Raw genomic sequence first — 23,007 nt, 5'->3', positions numbered from 1 at the left:
AGGATTCACAATAAAAGTGAAAATACTACAAAATAAAAGTCACAGATATCTACAGCATTTTAAAAATATAATTTCTTACTTTTTTACTACTCTTCTCCTATTGTTCTTATGATACAGGTTGGTGTTTTATCTAACATATGTTTTTGATGAATTCTTATTTTTAGCTAACGTTAAATTAATTAAAATACTAACAAAATAAATACATAATACTAAAGCTTTATTTTATATTTAACTCTGCGTGACTAACATGTGGTTTTGTTCGCTTGTTTATGCTTGTTCATGGTTTTACTAATTGCAAAAAAATGCGCTGATTTAAAATGTGAAATAAAAAAAAATTATCAATACTAATTGTTATCAGATTAATACAAAAAAAATTAAAAACAAAAATCAGGTGCAAAATTAATAACATTCGAGATAAATTTAAGGAAACATTTGCTTTATTCATTTTAACAGAATAGTGATTAGGGTTAAGGATAAGGGGGTGGACCCCACAGAGATGGTTTAAAATGGGGGCGGGGTTTTGAATGAATGATAGGCTGAATCACTGATGTAACACTGTACACACATCGATCAACAAAGGTGAGGGTGCAGCAGGTTATCACCTGACATGGCAACTAAAATCATTTATTTTACTGTGAATGGAAGACCAGAGCAAGCTGAGTTTCCCGTTGACTGTCCTGCACAAGATGTTAAAGGTAAGGATGTCTTAAATCATCTATTTTTTCTAGATTAACTAAAATATAACACTTTTTTTAATAAAATGCATTACATTTTTTAGAAAATGTCAAGGTTTTGGTGTGTTCTCTGTAAGCCACACAGAAATATAACCAAAAGTATTGTAGTTTACTGAAATGAGAAGAATGTTGAACTGTGGAGTCAGTTATAATAAATTAAATTGCATTAAAATGAATATAAATTATTCAATATATACAATTAAAGTATTATGTAATAAATATTTTTATATTATACAGATCATCAGATAAAAAGTGGTTTGTAAAAGCAGTCTCGCTCTATGAATGACAACAGCTTTAATTCGTATATCAACATCAAATAGAATTTCATATAAGAAAAGGAGTTTTTGTTATGACCAAATTGGCTCTCTGCCCTCATTAGCCTTTATTCTGCTGAAAACAAGCTTGAGGACTGTTCTCATTCTCAAGGGCACTGAAAACAGCCAGGCTTCTTTAATCAGGTCCTCTCAATTACAGCGAGCCTGTGTGAAGAGCTATTCTGTTGACCTGGATAGCTAATACAACATAAGATGATGATCTCATATATTAATCTTTCTTTTTTTGATATAACACTCCAGTTCTCTAGAGAACTACGAGAACACTAATTAACTTTAAATAAATCTTCCATATTGACTCAGTGTGCATGGGTGCATTTGTAGTCACAGATTGTGAGTCAGAAACAAACAAACCGTCATACTTCAGTTAGACAGCTTGAGTCACAGGTGGTGCTGACAGTCAGTCAGTCTTCAAGTGCCAAGCAGTGCTTTAAAGGAAACATATGGGATTTTCAGTGCTAAGTCACTCATATTAAAATGCATTAATTGCATGACTTGAGGAAGTTTCCATGTAGATAAAAAATGTGATGATGAAGTACATCTGCGGCATGAATGATAAATGCATTAATGATAAATATTCATGTGTGTGTTTGCATCACAGATCTTTTCCGAGCTGCAGCTGAGGCAGGACCTCATGACATCTTAAAACTCTATAATACTAAAGGCAATATCATTAATATTTCCCCCCAGCTGGCCCCAAATAGTCCTCACTCCTGCTATAAACTGGAAGTGGTCGCTGCAGACTGTAACAGTGAGCTGTTAGGTATCCTTCACCTTAGTACTAGATAGTTACCTTAGAGCTACTGTATTGATAAACTTATGAAAAAACGTAGCTTCTATATTTGGATCATGTTGAACTCTATCTTTTAGGTTCAGATCTGGCCGTTGCTCTGGGATTTGACCTATCTTCTATGGAGAAAAGGTAAGGTTGGGACATATATTAGAAATGCACACTTTCTCAATGACGATTTCTTATTTTTGGTTATTTTTAATAATGTGATGGTTGCACAAAAAGTGTCAGTTGATCTGTGGCTTTCAGCAGGCATAAAACTAGCCAATCAGAGATATCCTCTGCCTGTCAATCATTTTGCACATTCTGAACAGTTTGGCTGATGTATGTTTAAGAGCGGGGTTTTGGTGAGAGGGCGGGGCGTTTGAAGTTCGCGAAATTACTTTCAGGAATTTTTTTATGCGCCACAAAGGTTGGTGTTTATTTTATCCCGAAATACAATATAATAATGAGTCCAATAAACAGGTTACAGAGCCTGGAGAAAAGAATCCTAACTGAAGCAGCAGAGACTCCTGCCATTGTGTATGAGATGAAGAGACAGGTGGAGTCTTTCAGAGAGAAACTGGAGGTGATTTTATGGATTTTAATGGATTCCATATATAGCTTAATATTTTGTAAAAGCAAGGATGCACTTAATTGATCAAAAGTGACAGTAAAAACATTTATGATGTCACAAAAATAATGTTTCTACATAAATATTAAGCAGCAAAAATTGTTTCAACATTGATAACAATAAGAACCATTATTAATAATTGATAATTCAATAATTGAGCAACAAATTAGCATATTAGGATGATTTCTGAAGAAAAAACTGAGTAATGACTACTGAAAATGTAGCTTTGCCATCACAGGAATAAAGGACATTTTAACATATATTAAAATAGAAAATAGTTATTTAAAATTCTAATAACATTAAACAATATTACTGTTTTCGCTATATTTTGGATCCAAAAATTATGGAAATGATAGAAATTAATATTTTTATTTAGCAAGGATGCTTTAAATTGATAAAAAGTGATGATAAAGGCATTTATAATGTTACAAAAGATTCCTATTTCAGATCAATTCTGTTCCTCTGAACTTTCTATTCATCAAAGAAACCTGAAAAAATTCTACTCAGCTGTTTTCAACATAGTACTAATAATACCACTTCTAACAATAAGAATTTTTGAGCAGCAAATCAGAATATTAGAATGATTTCTGAAGGATCATGTGACTGGAGGAATGATGATAAAAAATTCAGTTTTGAAATCCAAGAATAAATTACATTCTAAAATATATTAAAATAAAAAAAAGTTCTTGTAAATAGTAAAAATATTTCAAAATATTACTGTTTTTGCTGTACTTTGGATCAAATAAATGCGGGCTTGCTGACCAGAAGAGACTTCTTTAAAAACATTAAAAATCTTAAAAGCTTTTGACTGGTAGTGTACATTTATATTTCTATCCCTATAACATAAAGAGTGTAGAGCACCTGAGCTGGTTGGGACTATTTAAGGACATGTCAGAAGGCACCCACAAGCCCTCCCCTTTCTACCATAAAAGAACCCTGCGCAAGACCCGTGAAGAGTGTGAGCACGTCAGGGAAAAGTTCCTCCAAATGAGGTGACATTCTTGTCACTTACGTGAAAGGATGTAATATGCAACTGCACTTTTAAAAAAAAATCTAATCAAATATGCACAACAGAAATGAAAGAATTGCTTCTGATTTTCTCCCTCTAGTTCTCTGGAGGTTTCTGAAGAAGTGAGACAGTATCTTAAAACACCAACCTTTGATAACTGGTAAGTGTTTCATATATATTTCTCACAACAAATGAAACAGAAATGCACATACACACTTTCTTTTCCTTCTATTGGCAATTCCATATAATTATTTAACCTGGATATGACTTGTTTTTGTAAATAAATAGAAAACCAGGAGTCTTCACAGTGGCTGGAGACACATCAAAGATGCACCTGTCATACATGAATAGGAAATTGTTAGTGAAGCAAAGCACAGCACTTCTAAATTAAGCATAAAGAACGTGGCGGAGATCAGGCCTTTCATCTGCCCGAAGGGCCTCATATTAATATCAATGGTCCTGCTTGAGGTTTACAAATCAAAAGCACTTCTTGTGAGCAAAGGGCTGGAGCTCCCTGTTCATTAATGCAATAGATTTCCAAGTGGACTTATTGAAACCAGGCTTTAGCTTCAGATTAACACAAGATAAGATTCCTTCTAAGGGGAAAATAAAGATTTTGTGCTGTTGCAGGCAATGGGAGGATGCAGAGATCATGGTGCTGCTCCAGGTGATGTACACCGATCTGGATTTCATCTCCACCTTCAACATTGAGCTGGACGTGCTGCAGCAGTTCCTTTATGAGGTGTACCGACGCTACAATAACATCCCCTTCCACAACTTCAAACACTGCTTCTGCGTCACTCAGATGGTAAGAGCGTGTGCAATCAGCCTCAGAATTTCTTCCAATCACTCCAATTATCCACTTCTCCATCTGCTTGATTAATAAATGTCATGCCCCAGACAGCCATCATTTCACTCACAGCACTGCTGCCAAAACGTTAATTGTAATTTTACTGAAATCAGTTGTCTGTTTTCCTTAATTGTCCTATTAAGTCTGTAAGTCCAGGGGTCAAAATCACAAAAAGAGAAAATTATAGTGTATGTGTTGTAATTCATGTTTTTGAAGGTCACTGAAGGTTGAACGTAAGTCATCTGTCCAATATCCATCCTGTCATGGCTGGAGGACAGATATAATAAATAAATAAATATATAACAAATTATAGCACATTTTAATATAATCATTTATATAAAAATTAATATGTTAATAAATAAAACATTAATTAAATAATAATAAATTTACGTTTTTGAATTTGTATAGAGTGTTTTTCATGACGCAACATCAGTCGGCCATATTGGTGGCACTGAATGTAAACAATGCCATTGAACCAAACAAAACCCGCATATTTCACTGATTATTGCTGCTGAAAATAGTCAATTATTTTCATGTTTTGGGCTATACTAATCGTTTGGACTGGGATAAACATTTGGAGTACTATAGACTGCCAAAAGTTATAACAAATCAAGGATAAAAGTGCAAAAAACTGTCTGAGGAACAAAAGGCGTTTGTGGTTGGCCAAACTGAACCAGGATTTCCAGGGCAAGAATCTTGACAACATTCGTCTTTGTTCTTATCATTTCCAGTCAGGTAGGTGAAATATTAGGCATTTTAATTAATACTGCTTGAACGTATCTTTACCACCTATTAACTTTAGTTTGTCAGAATATTGTGCCCTTTCCTGTTTACTAGGTCCTTCTCTATATGATTTAGCAGCTTTCACACATTTTTTTGTGGTTTAGACAGCATAAATTAGCAGAACAACGTATTCGGTAGTTCGGTTGTTAACAGTGCAAACAGTGCTGTTGTTTACATCCGAGTATCTCCAATATGGCCGCAGATCCAGGTAGCTGACCAAATCGTGATGTAATTGCAAACCCTCTATTTATAAAATGATTTCTGGTTTCGTCAACTGGCCCAACAGAAAAAGTCCTGACCGCTAATATCCGTGTCCGTCTGTTTGTCAGATGTATGGACTGATATGGCTAACAGATCTCAGAAGCAAGATTGACAGTGTTGACCTTCTCATCATGCTGACCTCAGCTGTCTGTCACGATCTAGATCACACCGGCTACAACAATGCATACCAGGTGAGATGTTGTCTCAAGACCTGCTGCTTTTCAGTACACAGAATAAACTGATGGAAGTATGTTGTGTTTCAGATTAATGCGCGCACTGAGCTCGCTTTGAGGTACAATGACATCTCCCCACTGGAAAATCATCACTGCGCTGTAGCTTTTGAAATCCTGGAAAAGGTAAAAACTTAGGTTCCAAATAAAAAACATAAGTTTTAATAAAATTTATATTTTGAGTGTTTACATTTGGACTTCTCAGAAAATCATGGCCCGCAGTGGTAAAATACACGTTTTTTGGTAGGGTTCCTCTGGTAAAATTCACATTCTAGGGGCTAAATATCACATGATTGGGATCGCTTAAACTCGCGGACATGAGAAACAACCCACGGCAACAGTGTATGAATTGAATGATATCCACCGTATTTTTCCCTGTAAGAGCGAGCGCGGCCATATGTAAATTTAATGAGTCTGGCCTCCGGTGTCATTCGCTTCCGGGTTTTTAACAAAACAGTTAGTTTTGCTGCTTGATATTGCAAACTGGTGTGTCTTTCTGTAATATTTTAATGTATTATCTTAATTATGAACACACTGGTTTGTAGTGTAACAGTTTTACCATTTACTGCACTTTCTTATTTATCTCGTTATTCCCTATCATGGCTAATGAACCTGAAGTCTCGCACATTCACAGAAAATGACTCACTTCTGTGTTGAAAAACAAGGTGGCTAGAATGTTCAGCATTTATGTGACTTATTCATTTTTTAATGTAAAAATGCCATAAATGTGACTCTGGAGCACAAAACCAGTCTTAAGTAGCACAGGTATATTTGTAGCAATAGGCAAAAATACAGTGTATGGGTAAAAATGATCAATTCTCCTTTTATGCCAAAAATCATTAGGTTATCAAGTAAAGATCATGTTCTATGGAGATATTTAGTAAATTTCCTACCGTAAATATATCAAAACTTTGATTAGAAATATGCATTGCTAAGAAATTAATTTGGACAACTTCAAAAGGCGATTTTCTCAGTATTTTGATTTTTTTGCACCTCAAATTCCAGATTTTCAAATAGTTGATTTAAAAAAATTGACTTTTATGACTGGTTTTGTGGTCCAGGGTCACTTATATGCAACTGACAGTCATTTGAATGCTGAATTGTGATTGGTCTTTTCTTTCTTTCAAATATTTAACCATATATAGTCATCTTCTGTACTATGCTATGCGGTATGTATGTATAGTATGCACATTTTTCTATATATGTGAAAAACCAACATGAATTATTTTTCAGACTGAAAGCAACATTTTCCGAAACTTGTCGACAGAGCAATACAAAAGAATACGAGAGGGCATAATTAAGTATATAATTTACTCTTCTATAATCTCAACAACTATATCTATACCAAACCAAAAGCTTGGTAAAAACTGACCAACTTTATCATCACTGCAGGTGTATTCTTGCTACTGATATGACCAGACATACTGAGATCCTCAACAAGTTCAAAACCATTCTTCCTGTGTTCGACTTCAGCAACAAAGATCATAGAGATGTGGTAAGTACATTGATATTCATAATTGTCATTCAATGATCAAACCCAAAAGACTGTAGCAACACCATGGCAGTGCTTGTTCTTGGTGACAATCCACTTGAAGGCACTTCCTGTCTTCTTTCACAGTTGATGATGATCATGATTAAAGTAAGTGACATCTCCAATGAGGCGAGACCCATGGATGTGGCAGAACCGTGGCTGGACTGTCTGCTCCAGGAGTTCTTTAATCAAGTAAATATAGCTAACTTTGTCTTATGTTGGAAGCAGTACAGTACAGTTTTCGTTTTAACCAACAGTATTTTGTGCTTTTATGATATCTAATGTAAATCCAGAGTGACATGGAGAAGTTGGAGGGTCTTCCTGTCACTCCGTTTATGGATCGAGACAAAGTGACTAAACCGTCTTCTCAGACTGGATTCATCCGCTTTGTTCTCTTTCCTCTCTTCATTGAACTGGCCAATCTGTTTCCCTGTCTGGAGGTAAGAAAGTTCCTGGAACGTCCTTGTAACATATGCTATGAACTTGAATAAGTTAGGAGACCTCACACCATTTGAGGTAACTGGTTACATCAAAAATGTAAAATCAAGTTTCTCCATATAGTGGAGCCAACAGGTTGAAGGTCCCAATTGCAGTTTCAATGCAGCTTCAAAGGGCTTTACACAATCCCAGCCGAGGAATAAGGGTCTTATGTAGTGAAACGATTGGTTTTCTAAAAAGTATGTGCATTTTTATTTATTTATTAGAAAATTATCTATCGTTTTGCTAGATAAGAGCCTTATTCCTCAGCTGGGATCATGCAGAGCCCTTTGAAGCTGCACTGAAACTAGAAAAACCAAAAAAATCCTGGAATGTTTTATTCATTTCTTTTTGAATTTCTGCTATGAGATGAGTGATATTTAAAGACTAACATTTCTAACTCTCACATTTCTGACTTTACAGCAACACATCATTGACCCAGTGCGGAAAGCCCTGGATTATTACACAGAGATGGAGAAAGCTCTGGAGAGGGAAAAACAGAACCGGGCCCAGAGTGAGAAGATGGTCAAGCCCAGCACCTCAAAAGAACCAGAAGCTCATCCAGAACCTGGTGGGACGACAAAACCAGTCAACCTGTAATCTGACCTCACACTGTCAAATGTTCATCCTATAATCGAAATGTAGGTTGAGATCCAGAATTGTGCTTTAAGGCTTAAAGTAAATGTATTTATGCTACTTTTACCAGCTAAATATACTGTGTATATATATATATTCAAAGGAGGATTGAATAGTTTCGCTAAATATATCCAAACTAATTATACTTATATTTTGCCTTTTTCTAATTTAATATAACATTTTTCATTACAGATTTTAGTTGAGTGCAAAGCTAAACTGAAAAATGTAATGACTATCAGTATATGTTGTATGTCATGCTTTTGAATTTAAAATTACTTAATAAAAATACTAAAATCACAATGCCTGCTTAGAATTGTTTTTTTTTTTTTTGTCAAGATAGTCTTGAAAATGAATGTAGTGAACATGCACGGTTAGCCCAGAAGATGGCGGTACTAGAAGCCACAATTTCATAGGTATGAGAGAGGAGGCTATACATGGAACTGTACCATTACATTATTAAAATAAGTCATTGTGTGACCCTGGACCACAAAACCAGTCGTAAGGGTCAATTTTTTAAACTGAGATTTATACATCTGAAAGCTGAATAAATAAGCTTTTGATGTATGGTTTGGTAGGATAGGACAATATTTGAAAATAGAATCTGAGGGTGCAAAAAAATCAAAATATTGAGAAGTTCGCCATTAAGTTCTTAGCAATGCATATTACTTATCAAAAATTAAGTTTTGATATATTTACGGTAGTAAATTTACAAAATATCTTCATGGAACATGATCTTTACTTAATATCCTAATGATTTTAGGCAAAAAGAAAAATTGATAAGTTTGACCCATACAATGTATTTTTGGCTATTGCTACAGATACACCTGTGCTACTTAAGACTGGTTTTGTGGTCCAGGGTAGGTTTGTCACTGATTCTACCATGCAACTGAAAAAAAAAAAAAACAAAAACAAAAACAGAATTCATCACAAGCACTGTTTTACATTCAAATTTATTTTACAAAAGAAAACTTACTTCATTTTACACATCTATTTCCCAAAAACCATATAGTGTCTCTTTAATCTGACGATGCAAATGGAATATTATGCATGCAGTTTTGCATTTCTCTCAAATACAGTCCTGCACAAGTAATACCCACAATTCCATTTGAACTCCATTTGAAGCCATTAAGTTTGCAGAGGCAGGTAAAGCATTAGCATGCAGCACTGTACACATTTGCATAGTAAATGGCTATCACTTATTTTGGATTCATTTCTCATCATCCCTTATCAACATGCCATTACATGAAATAGAACTTTAAATGAGAAAAAAAAAAAACATCTATTATTCTCAGGAAGGAAGGGAAAATGGTTTTATCGGGGCAGTGGTGTAATATAGGAAGTACATTGTTTGTTTTTTACAAAATTAATTACATTTGATCAGCTGTTGACGATTTATCACAAACAGAATGACATTTAAAAGTAAATACTGGATGCTTAACACACTTTAAAATAAATGAATTTAGAGCTCTCAAAAAAAAAGGCATAGAAAGAAACCCTCTGTTTGCAAAAGTTGGAAAAAAACGAACATGCACCTTATTAAAAAGTTAAGGCATAAAGTTACTGGCAGGGAATGTACTGACTGAAAATGAAAAAATAGTCATATGAGAAATTAATAATATAATAATACAAATAATAAAAGCAATGGTGGTCCTGAGTGTTGGCTACAATACTGACACCAATAGTGACCAAAGGACCTTGAGATGTAAGTTAAGAAGCAAAACCAAAATCTGTGATTGTTTACAAATAAAAATTATGTACATATTGGGAAAAAAACAACAACAAACAAACCAAAACAATATATGTATTAACTATCAAGTAATTTGAGGATGTCCACAAATAGAAGGAGGTTTCATAAGACTAAATAATGTCTTGATTAGCTGAAAGGTGTTATTTTAGGAATATGATTTAATAGTCAATAGTAAAAATAATTAATATTATTAATACTGTCAACTATTTCCCAAATAGTTCTTCATGCATTTATAGAGCGAATCCTCACATTCTGCACTACCAGTCAAAAGTTTTTGAACAGGAAGATTTGAATGTTTTTTAAAGAAGCCTGCATTTATTTGATCCAAAGTAGAGCAAAAACAGTAAAATTTTAAAATAATTTAAAAATAAATGTTTTCTATTTCAATATATTTTAAAATGCAATTCATTACTGTGATCAAAGTTAAATTTTCAGCATCATTACTCCAGTCTTTAGTGTCACGTGATCCTAAAGAAATCATTCTAATATTCTGATTTGCTGCTCGAGAAACATTTATTATTATTAATATCAATATTTAAAACAGTTGAGTACATTTTTTTCATGATTCTTTGAATAGAAAGATCCAAAGATCAGCATTTATCTGAAATAATGGTGATGATAAAGACATTTATAAGGTTACAAAAGATTTCTATTTCAAATAAATGCTGTTCTTATGAACTTTTTATTTATCAAAGAAACCTAAAAAAATTTTGGCCAGCTATTTTCAACATCATAAAAATAATAAATGTTTTTTGGGCAGCAAATCAGAATATTAGAATGATTTTTGAAGGATCATGTGATTGGAGTAATGATGCCAAAATTCAGTTTTGAAATCACAGGAATAAATGACATTTTAAAATATATTTAAATAGAAAACAGTTATTTTAAATAGTAAAAATATTTCAAAATTTTACTGCTTTTGCTGTACTCTGGATCAAGTAAATGCAGGCTTGGTGAGCAGAAGAGACTTCTTTAAAAACCTTAAAAATCTTACTGTTCAAAAACTTTTGACTGGTAGTGTATGTGATTCAGAGAACATTACTGCTTTAAACAAGACAAATAAATAGTAGTGTTTATTCTTTTATAGTTCATGAAATATTGCACATGGATAATGGAGTGGGCAGGAGAAATGGGGGTGGCAGTGATCAGAGAATAAGGACACTTTACCCAAACTACATTGACTTCTACTGGCCCCTCAACTGCAGCAAGAAACGTTTAAAAACGTTTACCGAATGCTTTCTAATGCTACGTACGATATATACTGAAAATAGCCTACGGACAGACAGAGTTTCTTCCCTATTGTTTCTGCACGCTGCAAATCCAGTAGTTTATTACTATCAAAGCTACCTCTTCAGAACTGCTCACAGGTAGAACTTACAGCAGATTGGAAACCGGAAAAATCCAATCATTTCCACACCAAACGAATAGTATTAACACCTCAACTATATGAAGCCACTGAAGGATATGGACCAAATGCTTTTTGCAACACATTAAATACTGAATCGACACTTTTGTTTTGCTTTTGTTCTCTCTCTGAGCATTACAAACACACAACAGCGATCTCTGTGAGAGGAAACACTGTACAACACAACACTATAAAGGTAATCAAATCAGATGCAGAATTGTTGCAAGTCGAGAAAAATGCAAATGTCAAGATCCAGACAACATTAACTGTGCTAACATCAATTACAAGCATTGTCTGGAGATGTTTCTGAAACACCATTTAGCATTTTTCATTGAATAAACGACAGTGAGATGAAGAAATATCTAAGTCAACAGAAAATAATCAGATGTTTTTATCATAATCATGTAAGCCAGCAGCAAAACCAAGTAGTTTTGCACATGCAAAGGCGGGAATTACACCTGATTTGTTCATCTGAGCACTTCAGTGTGTGTGAACAGCTTTTGCAAACAGGCCTGATGAAGATAACTAATGAAAAAATTACAGATAAAGCTTTCACGTAAAATGAACAATCAAAATGCATTTTTGCATTTAATAATGTTTTTATGTTGTATCTTAGTCTAAAGTCTAATTTTAATTCCAATACTTTGTGTACCTGCTACGGCAACCAGTAACTATACTATAGGTCAGGCACACACTAAATAGTTCAAGACTAGTAGTAGTCATAATAATCAATCACTTGTTTCATAAAGCTTAATAGAACAGAGAAACTTTATGGTGATCCATAGACTTGACTCAGGGTATGTTTACACGACAGTGTACTAAAAACTGAACGTTTTTCTTTGCGTTTTCAAAGTTCACGTTTACATGTATCCACTAACACAACTAAAAATGGTGTATTGTGAATGCCAGGCCAGTAGTTGGCGATGTCACTTTGTATAGAAACAGTACACAAAAACATAATGCGCTTGCACATCACCGTTATCACAAATTCATTTTTGTAGAAGCAACAATGGAATCGTTTTCAAACTTGCAGTTTGATATCAAGTTTTAAGGCCTCCAAAAGGCAATTTTTGTGTAAATGAATGGCCAAAATGCTTAAAAACATTACATTTTTAGTTGAAAATGGTGTTGTGTAAACACTCCCTCAGTGACAGAATGGATGTCCACTCAGCTGCCACATACTGTGCCTTGCGAAAGTATTCAAACCCCCTTTTTTTTCACATTTTGTTACATTGCAGCCTTATGTTAAACTCCTTTAAATGACTTTTTTTCCAAATCAGTCCACAAAACACATTTGCTAATTTATTAATATTAAATTAATATTTATTGCATAAATATTCATACCCTTTTCTGGGACACTTGAAATTCAGCTCATGAGCACTCATATCGCTTGTAGATGTTACTACACTTTGAGTGGAGTTAACCTGTGGCAAATGCAAATGGGTATGATTTGGAAAGGCACAAACCTCTCAATATCAGAGCAAACCAAGCACTGAGATAAGTACTGCCTGTAGAGCTCAGAGACAGGATTGTGTCAAGCCACACATCTGAGGAAGAGTTCAGGAACAATTCTGCTGCATTGATGGTTCAAAGAAGCATGTAGCCTCCATTATCCATAATGGAAGAAGTTTGGAACAACTAGGACTCTTCCTAGAGATGGCCTCCTGGCTCAACTGAGTAACTGATGGAGAAGAGCCTTGGTTAGAGTGGTGACCAAGAAACTGACGGTCATTCTAGTTGAGCTCCAGGATCACATATGCAGATGGAAGAAACTTACAGAAGGACAAAAATCACTGCATCACTCCAGCAATCCGTTCATTATGGCGGTGTGGCCAAACACAGTCCTCTCCTCAGTGAAGACACATGAAAACACACTTGGATTGGCAACAAAGCACCTAAAGAACTCTAAGATTGTAAGAAACATGATTCTCTGGTCTGATGAATCTTAATTCCAAGCATCATGTCTGGAGGAAACCAGGCACTGCTCATCACCGGCACAGTACCATCTCAAAAGTAAAGTGTGCTAGTAGCAGCCTCATGTTGTGGGGGTGTTTTACAGCTGCAGGGACTGAAGGACTCATCAGAGTAGAAAGAAAGCTCAACACAGAAAAATATAGAGACAGCCTTAAAGAAAACCTAGTCCAGAGGATTCAGAACCTCAGACTGGGCAGAAGGTTCACCTTCTAACAGGACAATGAGCCTAAGCACACAACAAGAGTGGCTTATAGACAACTCTGTGAATGTCCTTGAGTAGCCCAGCCATAGCCTTGACTTGAACCCGTGTATGAATACTTATGCAATGTACTTATTTCAGTTTTTTAATTAACACATTTGCAAAGTTGTCACAAATCAGTTTTTGTACTTTGTCATTATGGTGTATGGAGTGTAGATTAATGTGGAAAAAAAGTTATTTAAAGCAGTTTGAACTTTGAAACATGGAAAAAAATGAAGGGGTTTGAATACTTTCACAAGGCACTGTATTTCAATGACACAGGCTATTGTGTCGTTTCTTTAAAAAAAACAGTGTGATATGAGTTCAACAAAACCCCTGAGAATCTCATAAAACATGCTCAGGTCACATTCCACCAAAAATAAATAAATAAATAAATACATACATAAATAAACCCCTATATTTAGCATAAAGAAAATACAGCTCTTTAGGGCATGTTTTTTTATTATAATATTACTTTAATGATAATTAAGCACATGGCACCCTCAAATTCTTATTTATTAACTTAATATGTCGTGCCATTATTTTTATATAACACTATTTAATTGATATTAAAATTTGTAAAATGAATGGCGATATAACAAATACTATCATGATGCATAATTCTTCACAATGTAAACAAAATTAAAATAGAGGAGGGGATGCTTAACTTTCATGAAAATAATGTCTTGATTATCCTAAAACAAGCTTCATTGTATTTAAATTATTTATATTTTTATGTTTTTTCTTCTGATTTTTGGCTGAAATATAATCTGGAAATCTTGTAAGGTTTCATGAGATTCGTTCTACTATTACTACCAATAACAGAGTAATTTAATATGATAAAACCTACCTGATACTGGTACTCTGGCATCATTTTTTTTGCAACAACATCCCACTTGTAGGCCTGTGCTGAGTGATCTATAGGCATTATGGTGTACGTAAAAAAGGATAATATGTTGCTATCTTTTGTATTTTGCTCAGAAAATAGTACCTGTTGACACTATCTGCAGATATTAATATGAAAATAGACAGCGGGAAAAGAAACCTCTTGGATTTTGGCACCTATAAAGCATTCCTGCTTCGTACCTGAGGCTGTTTGGGCAAAAAAAGAGACAATACTGATACAGGAAGAAACAGAACGGTGAATGCATGACACTTTCATTGGCTACTGAAATCGTGCAAAAAGGCTCTGTGCTGATTGGGTCTTGGCACCGTTGAGCATTTCTGCATGCCGGCACTGGTTCAGGGTGAAATTAGCATGCCACCACAAAACATCCTGCAGATATAGACAGTGCAGGGCTTTGGTTAGCAATTAGATGCAGGGCTTAGGCCTCTACTTGAATTGACCAGATGGTACTATAGTTGTCACTCCTCCAGAAGAGCATCCTATCTCAACCACTGCAGATAAAATCAGCACCTCCAACTGCGCAAGACATGCACAGGGGCTGCAAACAACTGCCTTACATAGACGGACCGGGTGCTTGGATTTTGCTTTTAGTTAAGATGGCCCATAAATGGAGTGAACGCAATGCACTGCATTTTCAGAAAGGGTTTACACAATTACTTGAGATTTATCTCATAGCTCTGGCTGTAGTTGTTTGGACGTTCAGAGTCTGTGCCGCGAGTCGTTACTGTAGCCCCCGGGGGAGCCCCGGTTGCGGTGAGGTTTGTACGCGTCTTGATAGGGATCATGGTAGTCCTCCTCTACCAGAGGGTAGTGGTCACGACTTTGCTGGGAGCTGGAGGATAGACGGTTATGACTCTTCTTTTGCCGCTCGTTGTTGTGGTAGTTCTCATCGGACGTCATCAAGCTACGTCGCTCCATTGGAGAGTTGTCGCTGATGTGATTGCTGTTTTTATTTCTTTGGCTCTGTTGAAAGTTTACCGATATTAACAGTGAAACCAATATAGTACAATATAAAATTATTTTAAAAAATCCTTTCAGAGATTTCAGAGATTATTAAGCATTTATTTTTAGTCACGTCACCCAAAAATGAAAATTCTGTCATTAATTACTACGGCTGCCCCCTAATTGTTGACTAACTGTTAGTTGATTAAAAGAGGCTTGGTCAACCAAAATTGTATTAGTTTTTTCATCTGACAGATGTATGTAGTAGCAACTTTACACAACCGCTTAATCTAAAGTTAACCTAGAAAAATGTGCGCTATTGAAGTGTCTGTGTGGAGTGTGGAGGCTGAACAGTAGAACACTCACTGCATGACAGATGGAGGCGCTGGTGCAGTCACTTGCACTTAAAATACTCCGTCATTTCTGGTCATATAGATAAAAGTAATACATCCTTAGAGTCTGTAAAGACGCTACGTTTATTTGTGTGCACTCACAATAACAACGAAATGCTTTTGTAAAATAATAAAAACATACAGGATGCGCATTCTGCTGTCTCAGTTTCTGTGAACTTGAGTGCAAAACTTCGAAACTCTGTGTATACATAAAATTAAGTTTAAACCACTGATGTCACATGGACTATTTTAACAATGTTCTTACTACCTTTCTGAACCTTGAACGTGTCAGTTGCGTTGGTGTCTACGCAGGGTCAGAAAGCTCTCAGATTTCATCAACAATATCTTAATTTGTGTTCCGAAGGTATTACGGGTTTGTAACAACATGAGGGTGAGTAATTAATGACTAAAATTTTCATTTTTTGGTGAACCAGCCTTTTAATTACAGCACACAAACTTAACATTTCATTTTGCTTATTTTTTGCAATTTTATGAGCATGTTTTTGGTTTTGAAATCTCATGCAATCTCTAGTAATCTCTGAAATCTTTTGCTCATTCCTATGGTATGTTCTATAAAGCTTATTATAGGGTGTGGATCTTAGCAAGGACTTTCTACATATTCTAATCAGCATATTGTGGAATATTTAAACTAAGTCCCACGTCTTCACTCACCTGCAGTCCAGAGATGGCTGTGGGGTATGGTGAAAGCGCAGTGGAGCCCAGGTTGCGACCCAACAGAGGATTCAGAGGAGTGCTGAGGGAAGTGTGAGTTGCACGCCAGTAGGCCTCCAGATACTCAGCCAGATGTTCACATGCATCCTCAAGCTGGTTCTCATCCAAAATTACATCAAACATTTCCTAGAATGGGGCAGAAACAGCATTGTACTCAATGTTTCATGTCACACCTGATAAGAAAAGTTTCATAAGCAGCAAATCAGCATATTAGAATGATTTCTAAAGGATTATGTGACACTGAAAAGACTGGAGTAATGATGCTGAAAATTCAGCTTTGCCATCACAGGAATAAATTACATTTTAAAATATATTCAAATAAAAAATAGTTTTTTTTATTTGTAATAATTTCACAATATTACTGTTTTTACAGTATTTTTAATCAAATAAACGCAGCCTTGGTGAACAAAAGAGACTTCTTTCAAAAACATCTTACTGACCCCAAACTGTTAAACAGTAAAATTGATAGCAAACACTTCAAAAGAAAAGATTCGAACAATGTTATGCAATTCTGGATACTCACTGGAGGACACTGAGCTAATTTGTCTGCTGCCACCAGTTGTACATTTAAATGCTTGCTTTGAGACTTCCCTCGTGATTTGATCAGCCGCTGCAATACCTGTAAGCACACACATGCAAAAACTTGCAGTCATAACATCATTCAACTAACAGATACTGTTAGTACTTGTTCAATGTCTGTGTTACCTTGGGAGATGATACTTTGACATGGACAATAATGGGAGCTAAAGAAGTCTTAATGAGCTGGGCTGGATGGTTGATCGTGTCAGCATCCAGCACAACCAGCTGAAGGGATCTGGCCAATTCAAAGATTCGCTCGATCTCGCTCTGAACCTCCGCTGTCAGAAAGAGAAAACATTCAGCACGATGTCAACATGCTGACTCTGAAGCCGTAAACATGTCTACATTAATTAATTACCTTGCATTTAGTTAGAAATGCTCAGTGGCAATTAAACATGAGCTGACATACCCAAGTTGGATCTGGTGTTGGATCTCTCAATGATGGCTCTCTTACTAGGGTTATTCAGCACAGATCTCTTGGCCAAAGAGATGTCTGCAGTTACTCTTGTGATTGATATCCTGAAATTAGGAAATGTAATGAAATCTACCACATGGGCAGGAAAGGTAATCAAAATCCACAACATGTTAAAAGCTGTCCCTCACCTGCCTTCAAACCTGTGTTTCAGGAAATCAAAGAGTGCTTTCTGCATCATATCTGTCACCTGTGTTCAAACCCATGAGGACAGGAGAGTAAATACAAGTATGAGCAAAAACAAGATTTATTGAGAAAACATGGAAAATATCTACTTTACTTCAACAGTGTCTAGGCAGGAAATAATAATTGAGACCAGATGAAAATTTCCATACCATTCAAGATATAGAATTTGTTTCTTCATCAGAACAGTTTTGGAGAAATGTAGCATTTCATCACTTACTCACCAATTGATCTTCTGCACTGAATGGGTGCCGTCGGAACGAGAGTCCAAACAGCTGATAAAAACATCACAATATTTAACAAGCAATCCATATGACTCCAGTCCTTCATTTAATGTCTTATGAAGTGAAAAGCTGCATGTTTGTAAAAAACAAATCCATCTATAAGGTACACAAAATATGAGTCCATAATCCATAATTCCTCCTGTTGTCCTCTCACATCAAAATCCACAAATTAATTTGTTTATAACTGATTTGGACTGTTTTCGCTCGCAACTGATGCTTGATCTGTGCATATTTCTCTCCTGATTTAGACAAAATGACTTTTCACTGGAGAATAAAATTTTATGGATAGAGGACTCATATTTTAGTTAATGTTAAAAATGTCTTAATGGAATTATTTATTACAAACTTGCCGGTTTTGCTTCATAAGACATTAACTCATAGATTGGAGTCATGTAGGTTACTTCTGGATAATTGTGATGCTTTTACCAGCTGTTTGAACTCTTATTCTGACGGCACCCATTCACAGCAGAGGATCCATTGGTGAGCAAGTGATGTAATGCTACATATCTCCAAATCTGTTCCAATGAAGAAACACTATTCTTGGGTGAACTATACTTTTACATAATGTTTGTAAAGGTGCAGATGACATATAAATAGTGAGCTTAAATGATCAAACACAGCTGTTTATGTTTCATGGATCAGTCATGATATACGCAAGGTGTATGACTGGAGATCTAACATTCAGACGGTGCATGCTAACACACTTGTCACGCTGATTTCAAGGATGGTGGTTATGTTTTTTTCCCTCTGTTTCTAATTTCAAACCATGCTCCATTTTTGAGACTGGCATGTTGTACCCAGAAGGTTGTTGCCTTGGCAACTCTGCTTGGAGATGATGACTGCTATTCAGTGACAAACCGACATCCCCTCTCGCTCGCTGCTTAAGAAGTGATGCCCTGGTTACCACGTCTAAATATACACACGCACACACCACAGGGATTGGGGGAGGCCTACCTCATATCCCTTAAGTGATGGGCCAACTAAGACCACCGGCCTCATGGAAGGGACCACATCATATGGAGGAATGTGCTCGGCCACTTTCTGTTTCTGTTTACCTGTGATGATGGAAAAGAGGAATTTTAGTAGATTAAAACGAGCCACAAAAACAAATACATAAAAATTTGATACATATTTTCTCTAGGTTAAAATAAAATAAAACAAAATAATAAATTGTACTGTATTAAGATACTGTATTAAGTGTCAATTTAGAAAGAATTAAAAATTTCTGGACATTTTATAAAACCAGCTCGTAAATCTGATGTGGACTGGAACCCATGACTAAGTCTGAAGACTGAACCTGACCTGCAGAAGCAGGGTTGGGCTTGAAGGTTCCTGACACCATTTCACCCAGACTGGAAGAGGAGTTCCCACTAGACTTCCTACAGGAGCGGAATAAAGATAGGAAATTGTGGTAATTAAGGACTGTTAATTAAATTTAAAAAAAAAAGAGCTCATTACATTCATGTCTAATCGGAGTCCAGTTATGAAGTTAAGATGTTAGGAGCTAGAATATGCTATAATGTCAACACTCTATTCATCTGTGTTATTGTATTTAAGATAAGTAATACATCAGTGTCTTAAAGTCTCTACAGTTGAGCTCAAAAGCTTACATATACCTTGTAAAATATTTTACCAAAATAAGAGGAATCATACAAAATGCCAAAAATGTTGTTTTTTATTTAGTACTGACCTAAATAAGATATTTCACATGATAGACATTTACATATACGTCCACAAGAGACAATAATAGTTGAATTTATAAACGTTTCAAAAGTTTACATACACTTGATTCTTAATACTGTGTTACCTGAATGATCCACAGCTGGGTTTTTTTTAGTGATAGTTGTCCAAGAGTCCTTGTTTGTCCTGAACAGTTAAACTGCCAGCTGTTCTTCAGAAAAATCTCTCATGTCCCATAAATTCTTTTGTTTTTTTTATTTTAACCCTTTCTAACAATGACTCTATGCTTTTGAAATCTATCCTACTACACTGAGGACAACTGAGAGACTCATATGCAACAATTACAGAAGGTTCAAAGCTCACGAATGCTTGAAAAACAATGCATTAAAAGCTGAGAGTGTAAACTTTTGAACAGAATGAAGATGTGAACATTTTTCTTATTTTGCCTAAATATCATATTTTTTTTTCATTTAGTACTGCCCTTCAGAAGCTACAGAAGATACTTACCCAGAAGACAAAATAAGTTAATTTTTTCCTGATCTTCAACTTCAAAAATTTCAGCTCTTAATGCATTGTGTTTCCTTATGGAGCATCAGTGAGTGTCTGAAACTCCTGTAATAGTTGCATATGAGTCCCTCAGTTGTCCTCAGTCAGAAATGTTGGATCTCAAAATCATACAGCCATTGTTGGAAAGGGTTCAAATAGACAAAAATGCTGAAAAACCAAAGAATCTGTGGGACCTAAATAATTTCTACATCAGGTAGTTTAAATGTTCAGGACAAACACTCATGACTCATAAACAACAATCATTAAAAAAACAGCTGTGGATCATTCAGGTAACAACACGGAATCAAGTGTATGTAAACTTTTGAACGGGGTCATTTTTATAAATTCAACTATTATTTTCTCTTGTGGACTATATGTAAACGTATTTCATGTGAAATATTTATTTATTCAGGTCAGTACTAAATAAAAAAATAACATGCATTTTGTATGACCCCTCTTATGTTAGTAAAATAATTCACATTTTGCAGATTCTGTATGTAAATTTTTGACCTCAACTGTATGTGGATCACTGTTTTAGACATACTACGTTTTTCCTTTTGTTAAGGAAAGGACAGCAGTAAAGTACACATGCCTTTGTCCTTCAAACCCAAACATTTTATCTGAGAGAGTGATGAGGTATGACTAGTGCGTGACTCAACACTGCTGTTGAGAGAGAATGCAGCATCTCATTCAAAGCGTCTGTGTCATTTCTATCAATAAACACCTACAACATGACCGATCATGCTCAATATATGAAAGAACATTACGCTGATTCCAAAATTAGTTGTCCCATGAATAATCACCAGTCCTGTGTTCTAAATAGAACAATGCTGCAATGAAAAAGTACAAGGGCATTTGTAATCATCCTGAAATTTGGCTTTTGAAATTCGCACAGTGGAAATCTACCAAAGGCTTGTCAGTAATGCAATGGAAGACAGATTTATGTCTGTGTATTGTGTCTTTAAGGTTCGGCATAACACTCATTAATCACATTTTCCTTTAAAGCAGTCTCACCCATGGAAGCGGCCTCTTTTTTGCTCCTGCTGTAGGCGAATGTTCTCTAGTTTCAAGGGACTGGGAATGAAGCCGATATCACAACCTTCTTTCACCAGTCGCCCAATCCACCAGTCATTGTTGTACTTCTGTGGAGATACACAAAGGACAAAGGAATTTGTTTAAAGTCCATTTATAAATGGATACAGCTAGACAGGCTCTCATTAAATAAATGCCCTCTTCACCTCCTTGATGTGAAGGAAGTCTTTCGCATCAAAGGAAATGGCAGTGCCAGCGACAGGAACATCTTCATCCAGCGCACCACAGTAGCTGACATTCGTCCTCACGGCAAAGGCTACTGCTTTGGCCTGAGACAGATTTAAAGCACATATTGAAGAATAGTATATCAGTATGTTCTATATTAATGGCATAGGGTACACAACAGGTAGCTCTGCTTAAGACAATCTGACCTTTGCCCTCTCCAGCTGAACGGTGGCCTGCTGTTCTTTCTCCTGCCGGCCGCCCTGCTCCTCATCCAAAGAGACATCTGAGTCGGATGGTCTGCTAGTGTAGGAATCGGCGGAACCCTGCACAAATATTGTGAATGCAAATATCAAATTACTGGCATTTACACAAATACACCTTATGTAAAACAACCCCAAGAATCCTAAAATGTATCTAGATGATTTAGAGTGGATGTGTGCTACACCAAACAAAGGATGTGTGGGAGGAATAGCCTTTACTTTGCTCTTGCTTGTCCATAATGACACACATTTGTATTACGCACATAGTAATTTTACTTTATCTGAATGGGTTTAGGCTGCATTAAAATAACTATTCAGTGTAGTGCATCAAGCAGAAGCTGAGAGTTTAAATAATATTTCACGTTAAAGGGATGAAAAAAATGTTATTATGTAAACCCTAACAGAACAGAAAGCCTTAAAATAGAAGCAGCAGTAATAGTGCAATGACACATTATCAAGGAAAATGTCGTAAGCATGAATGGGTTTATGGGCTTGGGAGTTTAAATGAAGGGTAAGTTAAAAGGATATTTAGTTATGTATCACTGCTATATTTCTTGTTCCATCACAGAATTAAAACAGACAATTTCTGATTATTACATTTAGTGCTGTAGTTATTATACTCTATTGATCAAACGTTTGGGGTCAGTAGGTTTTTAATACTTTAATTTACAAACAGAAGAGATTTATAATGTCACATGAGATTTAGATCTTGAACTTTTCATTCAGCATAGAACACTGAAATGTTCACAGTTTTCACAATAGTATTAAGCAACACAATAATAAGAACTGTTTATTGCGCAGCAAATCCGCACACACTGCTAGTCAAAAGTTTTTGAACAGTAAGATTTTTAATGCTATTTAATAAGTCTCTTCTGCTTACCAAGCTTGCATTTATTTGATCAAAAGTACAGCAAAAGCAGTAATATTGTGAATATTTTTACTATTTAAAATAACTACTTTCTAATTGAATATATTTTACAATGTAATTTATTCCAGTGATCAATGCTAAATTTATAGCATCAATACTCCAGTCTTCAGTGTCACATGATTTAAGAAACATTTATTATTTTTATTATCAATATTTAAAACAGTTGAGGATTCTTTGATGAACAGAAAGATCCAAAGATTTGACCATTCAAAAGCTTGGAGACAGTATAATAGTT

At 35.4% G+C, this 23,007-nt stretch overlaps 2 protein-coding genes across 3 annotated transcripts in view; one reads left to right on the top strand and one right to left on the bottom strand.

Annotated features, from left to right (window-relative positions):
* The first annotated feature begins 542 nt into the window (after nucleotides 1-542).
* On the top strand, nucleotides 543-8,489 carry si:dkey-219c10.4 (high affinity cGMP-specific 3',5'-cyclic phosphodiesterase 9A). Its single transcript, XM_051119571.1, has 14 exons — nucleotides 543-695; nucleotides 1,668-1,829; nucleotides 1,937-1,988; nucleotides 2,322-2,424; nucleotides 3,319-3,461; nucleotides 3,579-3,638; nucleotides 4,109-4,286; nucleotides 5,441-5,563; nucleotides 5,636-5,728; nucleotides 6,836-6,903; nucleotides 6,995-7,097; nucleotides 7,221-7,325; nucleotides 7,427-7,573; nucleotides 8,034-8,489. The coding sequence occupies exons 1-14, from the start codon at nucleotides 608-610 to the stop codon at nucleotides 8,208-8,210; spliced, it is 1,602 nt and encodes a 533-aa protein (XP_050975528.1). The 5' UTR covers nucleotides 543-607; the 3' UTR covers nucleotides 8,211-8,489.
* A 691-nt stretch (nucleotides 8,490-9,180) lies between these two features.
* cacnb4a (calcium channel, voltage-dependent, beta 4a subunit) overlaps nucleotides 9,181-23,007 on the bottom strand; it is a 36,363-nt gene continuing 22,536 nt past the window's right edge. For both annotated transcript variants that reach the window (XM_051119400.1, XM_051119401.1), the window contains 11 exons: nucleotides 21,791-21,907; nucleotides 21,566-21,688; nucleotides 21,342-21,469; nucleotides 19,404-19,480; nucleotides 19,056-19,156; nucleotides 17,766-17,824; nucleotides 17,572-17,681; nucleotides 17,289-17,440; nucleotides 17,107-17,202; nucleotides 16,524-16,709; nucleotides 9,181-15,480 (listed from right to left, as the gene is read on the bottom strand). In XM_051119400.1, the coding sequence (XP_050975357.1) occupies nucleotides 15,217-15,480; nucleotides 16,524-16,709; nucleotides 17,107-17,202; nucleotides 17,289-17,440; nucleotides 17,572-17,681; nucleotides 17,766-17,824; nucleotides 19,056-19,156; nucleotides 19,404-19,480; nucleotides 21,342-21,469; nucleotides 21,566-21,688; nucleotides 21,791-21,907 (1,413 nt within the window). In that variant the 3' untranslated portion in view covers nucleotides 9,181-15,216. The remainder of the gene's footprint in view (nucleotides 15,481-16,523; nucleotides 16,710-17,106; nucleotides 17,203-17,288; nucleotides 17,441-17,571; nucleotides 17,682-17,765; nucleotides 17,825-19,055; nucleotides 19,157-19,403; nucleotides 19,481-21,341; nucleotides 21,470-21,565; nucleotides 21,689-21,790; nucleotides 21,908-23,007) is intronic.

The sequence above is a fragment of the Labeo rohita genome, chromosome 9 (genome assembly GCF_022985175.1).
Source record: "Labeo rohita strain BAU-BD-2019 chromosome 9, IGBB_LRoh.1.0, whole genome shotgun sequence".
In the NCBI taxonomy this organism is placed as follows: domain Eukaryota; kingdom Metazoa; phylum Chordata; class Actinopteri; order Cypriniformes; family Cyprinidae; genus Labeo; species Labeo rohita.
This window is presented reverse-complemented; position numbering and strand designations above follow the sequence as displayed.